This window comes from Gavialis gangeticus, unplaced genomic scaffold, assembly GCF_001723915.1.
Source record: "Gavialis gangeticus isolate Ggan-Ray unplaced genomic scaffold, GavGan_comp1, whole genome shotgun sequence".
Taxonomy (NCBI): Eukaryota; Metazoa; Chordata; order Crocodylia; family Gavialidae; genus Gavialis; species Gavialis gangeticus.
In genome coordinates this window covers 16,878,559-16,888,608 of record NW_017728996.1, presented here as the reverse complement: position 1 = coordinate 16,888,608, position 10,050 = coordinate 16,878,559, and the positions used below count along the sequence as shown (strand labels likewise).

At 47.3% G+C, this 10,050-nt stretch overlaps 1 protein-coding gene across 4 annotated transcripts in view; it reads left to right on the top strand.

The window, feature by feature from the left end:
• Positions 1-7,032: 7,032 nt before the first annotated feature.
• The window catches only part of NTRK3 (neurotrophic receptor tyrosine kinase 3), a 306,856-nt gene continuing 303,838 nt past the window's right edge, over positions 7,033-10,050 (top strand). For 3 of the 4 annotated variants that reach the window (XM_019504056.1, XM_019504055.1, XM_019504057.1), the window contains exons 1-2: positions 7,033-7,129; positions 8,746-8,817. In XM_019504056.1, the coding sequence (XP_019359601.1) occupies positions 7,101-7,129; positions 8,746-8,817 (101 nt within the window). In that variant the 5' untranslated portion in view covers positions 7,033-7,100. The remainder of the gene's footprint in view (positions 7,130-8,745; positions 8,818-10,050) is intronic. The other variant, XM_019504059.1, reaches the window with a different exon arrangement.

Here is a 10,050-nt window from a genome sequence, read left to right as displayed (position 1 = left end):
ATCTCCAGAAATCTCTGGAACTGACCCAGATCACCAGCATGTCCTCTCTAAGCTGCAGCAGATCCAATAGATTCATCAGCCATTCAGTTGCGGGGTTTGCAAGAAATCACTGTTTTGCCTTGTGGCAGCATCTCAAACAGAGCACCAGTTACCGCATGTACTGGAGTGGGAGTCCTTAAGAAGCCTTTGGGTCCGTCAACGTTTCAAGTAGCCATCAGTCCAGGTTGCAGCTGGTGGCTGACTTGCTTTCTCCTGACAGCTGGGGAGAGGCAAAGAGCTAGGTCCTGCTGGCTGATGCTCTTAGAAGAAGGCCTCTTTCTCCCCTTTACATTCGTGCCTGTGTGGTCTGACATGCTAGACAGTTTGTTCATAATGCTAAACATATCAGTTAATTGAAAGCTAATGCTTCTGTCTGGATCACTAGACATGAAATGCTCAGATGACAACTCAGTTTTCTTGTTGGCCTACAAGAGCGCAGTCAAACACTCTGCTTGCTTTTCTACCCTGTTTGCTCACCTATGTTTGTTTGGGCCCTGCTTGCTCACTGCAATCCCGTATGCTTTCATGGCTCAGGATCTGAACGCAAACGTGGCACTGATGCTGCATATCTAGGAAGGGGCCATCTCATCTGCTCAGGCATCATGGGCAGATGATGGTGTCTCGATGAAAAGCCACTCCTACAGGCTAGGCAAGATATAAATGGACTGCGTGTGTGAGATCATGCACATATTCCATATTTTGCTTTTCTGTGGTTTGTTTGTAGATCACAAAATGCTTTTATAAAAATGTGCATAATTAGATAAATATTATCCCCTATTTGCAGAGGTAGGGGGAAGGTGAAGCCCAGAGAAGATAAGTGGCTAAGTCAAGGCTGCGTAGGAAGTCAGTGCCAGAAGCTATTTTGGAACCCATTTCTCATATAGAATGTAAAACATGCCTGGAATGTGTATAGACTACACAGTATATATCACCCTGGGGATGTATATGCCTGATATAAAACATCGGACTCTTGGTCTATATCTCTACCCTAGACTTGCTGCAGGGATTTGGTCACATCACTTAGGCCAATATTTTCAAAGGCAGCCTCTTGTTTTGGGTGCTCAGTTTGAACCACTTGCTGGAGCCCTGTTCCTAAGAGGGGCTGACACCAGGCACTGGTTGCTTTTACCTGGTGATGCAGATGCTCAGCATTGCTGAAAGCCAGTCTGCAGGCACTTACCCCCCAAAATGAAGGAGCCAATATTACTGGTCACTTGAAAATACAGCTTCCAACCTCTCTCTGTACCTTTGTGTCTGTTTGTGGGCAGTGGTGGAAATGATGCCTGCCTGCCTACTGACTACAGCTGCTTGTAGTGATTTGAGATGTACAGATGAGTGTTAAGTGAGAACATCTTACTGTGTTATTCCCAGGGGCTGTGGAAGCAGGCAATAGTGAACTGGCAAAGTGCGAAACTTTATTTCTAGTGATGTAGCATGAACATCCTGGATCGATAGTGTATTGCAAACAGCAACTACTGTTGAGCTTGACCTTGATGGTACGCAAGCTTTACAATGAATTTTGAAGGAAAGAGTAACTAAAGACCTGGAGGTAAATGAACAGTGGGATATAATGCAGCATAGTTTTACCAAAATTAGATTGTGCCAGACTAACCGGATACCATTTCTATAAGAGCTGGTAGATCTATTCTACTTGCACTTTAGAACCAAACTTGATATAGTACCACAAAGGAAATTAGCAGTTATTTTGGAGAAGATTGGGAGTGAGGGGGTGGGATTTGTACAACAGTTATAAGAGAACTGGCTAAAAAAAGATGATGATGGGGACTGTGGAAAGGGAACATTTCAGGCTGGAGGGGAGTTACTTGTGAAGCTCTTCAAGGATCAGCCTAGAGACTGTTCTTATTTAATACTTTCACTAACGACTTTGGCATAGAAAGTAGGAAAGTGTTAATGAAACTTGCTCATGACATGACGTTGGGAGGCTTTATTAATGCAGCGGAGGATCAGGATTTCATAGAGCATGAACTGAATGGCCTTGAGAAATAGAAATGGGATGGAATTCAGTAACATGCAGGGCAAGAGCATGCTTTTTAAGACTGATAATCTGAATGTCTTCCATGAGCTGAGGAGGTGAAAGACCTGTGTGTACTAGTTGTTACATGTGAGCCACCAATGTCTTCAGCTGTGAAAATAGTCTTGGACAGTGTCAGGGAAGATATTTCCAATAGTAATACTGTTGTCCAAGGCAGTGGTGAGAGCTCATCTGGAGTACTGGAGACCGGTCTGATGAGCCAAGATCAAGAGAGACAAATTCTAATGGGAGCAGGTGCAGAGAGAGGCAACTAGGGTGCTTAGAGAAAAAGAGACTAAAATGACTTGGCTTGTATAGCTTCACAAATTAAGGCTGGGAGCGGACACGACTGTTGTATGTAAATGTATCAGGTGGGTAAACATCCAGAAGGGAAAAGAAATTTAGCATCAGTGCAGGAGCAAATGGGTCTCTATTGGTAGGAGTAATTTTGGAATGGAGATATTGAAGGATTTTAAGCACCCAAGAAATTAAGTTCTACAGTGGGATTAGTGGGGAAAAATTCTCGATTAGTTGTAAAATGGGGTTTGATCCCTTTATGAAAGGGATTATGCGATGGGGTTGCCTGCAGTAGTAGGGGGCTGGACTGGATGACCCAGTATGCTCCTCTGTTTTACATTCCTAATTCAGGATGGACTGAAATACCAAGTCTTTCCTTAGCCAGAGGGTCTGTGGTACACTACGGTTTGGGATTTAATATGTGATTTCCCTGTGTGTGTGCACTTGCTTGTCCGCACCTCTGCCTTTGTGCGTAACGAACGTGGCTATAAATTAATAACATGTGAAAGGCGGTTTGGGTTTGGGAGGTAACTTCTGGCCTTCAGGGGCTAGGAGGCTGCAATACAGGTCAGGTACTATCTCTGTGGGTGGACACAGTCAGGTTTGATGTCACTGTCAGGACTGACTCCCTTGTGGAGTTTTGTGCCATGCTGAGCTGGGAGGATTCAATCACTGGCCTTAGGGATCTTGCCTTATATTTCCTAATCCTCAGCCGTCATGTTCAATTATGTGGCCAGAGGTTGGTTCTCACAGTGCAGTTCATTTGGCACTTGCGTTTATCTATCTTGGGACATTTTTAATGCTCAGAAAAGGCAAGATTGTGAGAGTTTTTTTAAAGCTTCCTTGGTACAGCTCTGACACATGCACCCTAGTCCTGACCCAGAGCATACCAGCAATTTAGTACCAGGTCCTCAGGCAGCTCTACCAGCATATTTCCCTGCTGTACAGCAGCATCCTTGAAAGCTGATGTCTTGCCCACTTGTCCTTAGACACCCTGCACAGGCCCTGGAGGGTTTCTTAACAGGTGCATGAGCATTATGATCACATCAAGTCAGGTCTCAGTCTTTTATTCCTGGGGTCTCATCTCAGGGCTGCTCAGCCTGTTCCCTAGAGCTCTGGATCCTCATGTTTCAGACTTGGTATGTGCCATTTAGGTCTCTAAGCACTTTGAAGGCTGCTTCCTGCCACAATGTTCCTTCCCAGTGGAGGGTCCCTCTCCAGGCTTGACACTGTGTTGGGGTGTGGTGACATTGTCAGTCTGCATTTAGCCCTGGACAAGTGTGGCTTGTCCTTCCATCATCCCTGGGTATGTTTTAGTTGTGGGACCCCCATGAAAGCCTGCCAGCAAACTTCCATCTGACCTTGCATTTCTGCCCTTTGCTATTAATACGTGGATGCTCTATATTGACTCCTTCTAGCTGGTCCTCCATTCTGTGAGCGACTGCCGAAACCACGTGTGTTGCCAATGAATGCATCATTGCTTTAATAATATCCTGCATCTCTTTCTCACTGGAACACAGGCAAGCCAAGCTGATGAGCAGATAGTTTAAGATGAACTGTAACTTATACTGTCATGGAGAAGCCAGTTGGGATTTTATTTTGTGTCCTTAAGCTAACTGCTCTGGATATGCAGGCAATTACAGAACATGTGGAAATCAAATGCGTGTCTCTTCTGGGTCCTTGCACTTCTTGGATGCATGCACTGGGATCAGAGACATGTTCATCGCAGGAGTTTAGTTCAGTTTTTTTTTTCCCCTCTTAAGCATTTGAGGAACAAATAAAGTAGGTCCACGAGCTTCCATCCCAGAGGAGCTTTCTTCTGGAAGAATAAGTGCTACTTAAGCCTGAACACAGACCCCTGTTTGGCATGGGAGAGGTGGGGAGGTCTTCTCCTTCCCCTTCTAGACTTTGCATAAAATCCCCTCTTGGTTTAGTAAAGTGATGAAGTTTCTTTCCTGAAACCCACCAGTGCTGCCCCTGGGTCTCTTGTGGTGATTTTCCCTGTCGGGTAGAGCTCCTATGAGAAGCTGACCTGTATCTTTGTGCTCCAGGTAAGGTGGTCTTTGGCCTCAGTCACTGAGAAAGGAACATCCAACTGGGCTGGTGTTTTGTGGGCGATGGAGCACAGCCCCTAGCAGAAAGTGAGTTACTGGGACTCATGCTAAGGATGCATGTGAATGAGAGAATAGAGAGGTGACTACCGCACTGAGTCTCTCTGGAAGCTACCAACAGACCAGGACTCAAACCTCTGAGGCTCCAGCGAGCTGTCTGCTTGTGGCCCAGCCATATGGCTGTTATGAGTGTGGGAAGTAGCTTTGCTCACCAATCTACATACCCGGTTGAAATTGCTTCACTGCTGAAGGCTTCTATAAAAAGTGGAAGGTGTTTTGCCCTTACTCATCCAGTGGGAAGTTTCCTCCTGTTTCCAGTGCAGGAAGCATCACATGGGGCAGAAATAGTCCTGTTGTTTTGCAGAGGGGTAGTGCTAGGGACTAAAAATGGCATGTAGAGCCGGTCCATTCTGGGTCAGAAATTCCAGGTCAGCCTAGGTTTGTGTGCAGGTCTGTTGAGTGGCTTGTGCTCTGCGAGCTCGTGGGTGAAGCTCCAGTTCCTGGTAGATAAGGGTCCATTTCACCTCATCTCCAAAATCATCATCGACATGAACTAGTTCTTCTTTGGCCATGTCAGGACAGAGGTCAAGGCCAGAACGGGCCAGGGAGAATACATTTACCTCTCTTTGACTTGGGGTCCCTCCAGGTGAGGGTTGAGCCCGTGAGCAGGAGTTCAGGCCCATCGGAAGCATGCCGTGCTGGTGTTGCTGCTGCCTGTGTTGTTCCTACCATGTGGTTTAACAGGGGGCCCCATTATCTGGGGCTGTCCATCTGTCACCTTCCACCAGCTCTAATATTTACTAAATAAAAATTCAGTGCTGACAGATCTATTTCTGTTTTCATTCTCCATAACATGCCTGCCAGAATGCTCCAGGCATAGGAGGAATTCATAATAAAGACACGCTTTACAAACTCTGCCTGACACCACCTCACCTACAACACCCCCCAGCCAAGGAAGAGTAAGACCCTGCCTAGTTCCCCCTGTTAACTGGTTGGATAAGCATCATTCCTGCCCTGTGGAGTTGATATAACAACCAACCAAGCCACCCTGCAGCTTCAGCCTCCCAATGAAAATCTAAGCTGTGTCCAGTAATGGAGTGGGACAGGGTCTATATAGATTGCCCAGTGCTTGGTAAGGAAGAGGTTAACCTCTGGTCGGATAGGGACTTGAAAACTGCATTCAGAGAGCTGACACTGACTGTTGATATGACCGTGGTCAAGTCATATATTCCCTCTGTGCTTTGGCATCAGCACAGTGGTGTCAGTGGTAGGTCCTTCCCTCACAGGGTGCAGTGAGGATAAATCCCTTCAAGACTTTGAGGTACTCTTGCGCTATGGGACAGGGCAGGAGAATTAGATGCTCACCCTGTGGGACTGTCTTCAAGCAGGTTGATCCATAAGCCAAGTGGCAGATCCTCTCTCCATCTGCAGGTGGGGACACTGATTCAAGGCTTCATGTGGGCAAGTGGCCTTTCTGCTGCTGTGCTCCTCTTGCTGATGTGGGGCAAGTTGAGGAGCTCCCAGAGAAGTGGGGCCAGCAGCAGCTGTGCTGGCAGGGAGGGAGAGGGGCTGGGGGGGAGGTTAAAATGAGGGCATGTAGTGGGGAAAATGGGAGGCCACAAGAAGGTGCCTCATCCCTTTCTACCCCGAGGTCCCCAAGCTGCTCAGGTTCATAGAGCCCCTTCATCTTCCCAAAGCTCCTTCAAGCTTTTATTCCCTTAGTTGCTACTCCTCAGGGGCCCAGACCCCCATCCTAACTACCGCAAGCTCTCCATTGCCCCTGCTAGCTTCCCAGCTGCTTCCCCCCCATTCCTATCTCTTAGTTACTTCCAGCTTTTTTTTTCTCCACCAAAGTATTCATTAGTTCCCACTAATTCCTTTTGAAGCTCTGAGCCCTGATACTATGTGCTAGCTTTGGGTCTTGAGAGCAGCATTGCCTCTGGCTGGCCAGTTGGACTGGAAGACTCCCTCCCTCTCTTGCACCAGGTGCAGGGACCAAATGACCAGCTGTCATGGGCTCAGCCACCAAGTAGTTTAACGTGACTCAGGTGCTTTTTTTGCAAGAATTTTGCTCATGATTTCTGTTTTACTGATGTGCCAAGTGAGATGCAACAGGGAATCAACTTGCCCAAGGACGCACTGTGCCCCAGAGGCAGAGTGAGGAACACAAGCCAGGACGTCGGCCTTCCAGCTGGTCTACATTAACCGCTAAGCCCTGCATATCTTCCTTGGTTTCTTAGTGAAAGATTTAAGAGTGGGAGTGGAAGGAAACTAAAGGAGATAGTTTTACCTGCAAAGGATCCAAGTAACAGAAATAAAAGTGATGCAAAAAATTGCTCATTTTCCTGGTGTTATGAAAACCACATAAGTTTGGGAGCATGGGGATAGAATATGCAACCGGGTCTAATCTCCATACCTTTTCCTTTCAGGGCAGAGCAAGGGGGTGGGTCTGTCTAATGTAGGGACAGCTTTCTGGCTGCTGTCCACTGCCTGGGTCAAGCAGTGCGTCACCTGTGTGGAACAGGCCAGCTTGACCTGGTTTGCTAAGGGCTGAGCTTTTCCTTCCTCTTCACAGACACATAGAGAACTGGAAGAACTTGCAGACGCTGAATGCTGTAGACATGGAGCTGTACACGGGACTCCAGAGGCTGTGAGTATGACCCACATGTGTGAGAAGGAGGCCTGAGGGGTGGGACTAGGCAGCTATTTTTGGCCTGGTTGGAAGGCTCCAGCAAGAAAGTGCTGCTCCTTTTGTCCTAGTACCTTTGACCCCTTGATATTTTGAGCATGTTCAATGTCTGGCTGCTGTGGTTAATGGTTTACTGCCAGGCAGCCCAAAAATGAAGAACCCCAACTTTTAACTTTGGATACTTTTCAGTCCTCATTGGCTCCCTGAGCAGGCAGGCTTGAAGCTCACCACAACTCTGCCAGCTCTTAGTAATCCTGACTTATCTCACCCCCTGCTGTTCTAGTCCTGGGCCCATGCACTGCTCTGTAGATACACAAAGATGCAAAGCACCAGCTGTTTCTAACTATTTAGGTACTTCCATGGCTCTCATCACCATAGTACCCAAGTGCTTCACAATCATTAGAGTGTGTATCTGCATGGTATCCTGGTGAGGTAGGAAAGTATGATAATCCCCATGTTGCAGACAGGAAACCAAGGTACACAGAAATGATGTGCTTTGCCAGGGACTCAAAAAGTGTGGCAGAGCCAGGAACACAACCCAGCTTTCTCAAATCCCTTCTAGTGCCTCAAGCTGCCTGCTCCTCTCTTAAGCAGATGAATGGTGTTGTAGCAGACAATTGTTTTATAATGCACCCAGCATCCACAAGGGGTTAAGTTGAAGCTGTCCAGGCCTATTTCACTGGGAAGCCTGCATTAGCTACCATTTGACCCCAGGCCAGGAAAGGAGAGAGTATATTGCTGAGCATCCTGTAAAATGAGCCCCTGCTAGTAGTGTATTTAGGAAATCCACAGTGTAAGCATGCTGTGTTGCTCGTTCTCATTTAATGTAGGAAAGCTGCAATGGAGCCAGGTATTTCTGTTCATAAAGAATATTAATAAATCATGGCTATGGTGCTGATTTAGCTTCTCCAGAGCGACAGAGGAAGAGGAGCCTTCTCAAGTGTCCTTGTCCCTGCTAGGAAAAGGCTTGTTTTTCCCTGTGTGCTCAAAGCAAAGGGATTTTTCCTTCAGTAAAGTGTACACGGGGTTCCCCAGTGGATAAAAATGCCCATCACACATTTCTATAGTAGTTGGCCTGGGGGACTCAGGGAACAGGAATAGCAAGGGATGCGGAGGTTTCAGGTCTGGCTTGAGGCTCGTTGGCAGAGATGTGTTGTGGGAAGCCAGGTCTGCAATAGCAGGGAAGACTGCTATCTGAGACTGAGATACAGTGGTCATGCTATTGGGGGAAAAGGCCAAGATTGCAACAGTAGAGGGGCTGAACATCTGGGACTGAGGGGGAAGTCTGCACAGTGGGGTCTTGCATTTTGCCTGTTCTAGGATAGGGCAAAGTTTATCGCATTAGAAGCAACCAAGTTCCTCTTGATTTGCAACCTTACCCAGGTTATGTACAATGAGAGATTAAGGCTTCCTCTTCTCCCCATACTCACTGACTCCCAAAGCATCCACTCCGATGCTGTCTCACTTGGCCTGTCGCTCATTTGTATGGGCGTCTCCTTAAGTTTAGCAAAGGGCTTTGAAATCCCAGTGAGCCTCAGTCTTTTACTCTATTGCTGTCCTTTTAAATCCTCTTCCAGGACAATCAAGAACTCAGGACTTCGAAATATCCAGCCACGGGCATTTGCCAAGAACCCTCATCTGCGTTACATGTGAGTAGTTACCCCCTGACGCCAGTTCTGTTGCATCTCTTTGGAAAGGTTATTGCCAATCCTGTTACACATCAGGGTGAACCAGGGAGGGCAAGTGTGGAGATGCAGGGGATGCAGTATGCAATAAATAAAGGTAAATGAGCATGGGGAGAAGAAAACAGTGAAGGAGCCAGTAAAGGAGAGAAGGGTGCTGACAGGGGGGTTGGAGAAAGTGCAAACTCTCAGCAGGTCTTTCCTGCTGGGCAGTTGACAGATTAAGGGGTCTCATAACAGGGCTGGCTTTGATTGAAGTTGTAATGAGCACTCACTTGCTTAGCAGCCCTGAGGCAACCAGTGGAAGTTTGCCTTTCTGTGGAGTTCAGGGGTCTGTGGGTGGAGGCAGCAGCATGCCCCAGCACACAGCCTGAGCCCGCACAGCTTGTTAACTTCTAACAAACAGGGGTTTGCAGACACACATCTCCCTTCCTTGCTTCAGGCACATGGCTGACAGCTATGCTCCTAATTATTGACTTGTTAAAATGGCATCTGAGTGGGCCCGGCCTGCGATGCTTTTGTCCGGAGGTTCAGAACATAGAAGCCTAGGATCATAGAAAAGTTGGGCTGGAAGTGACCTCCTGAGGTCATCGAGCACAGTGGTTCTCAACCTATTTTGGACCAGGACCCATTTGTAAACATCAGTGGTCAGTCCTGATCTAGTGCCCCTCACCCCCGACCCACTTCCCCCCGACCCCAGTGTGCGGGGCAGGGGGGCCCTAAGCAGCCCCTCTCAGGCTGGAACTTTGCAAGCCTGCAAGGGGAAAGCCATGGTTTCCCACATTTTCCTCCTTCAAGGGAGAATCCACTGTTAAAGTTTGATCCATTTTTAAAGTTTTCTCGTGAGCCTTTCATATATTTTTGCAACCCATTTTTGGGTCATGACTCACAGATTGAGAATTGCTGATCTAGTCCAACCCCTGCTCAAGGAAGGATTATCCCTGACTCTGCCAATTCAACCATTCAAGTGTTTGTCTCATCTGCTCTTAAAAATTTCCAAGGATGGAAATTGCACATCCTCTCTGGATAGCTTGTTCCAGTGCTTAACTCTCCCCATAGTGAAAAGTTCTTACTACCCATCCTAAATTTCCCTTGCTGCAATTTAAGACCATTCCTTCTTGTCTTGTCACAGAAAATAATCTATCTCCATCCACTCTGTAATTGCCCGTCAGGTATTTGAAAACTGTTATCAAATCCCCC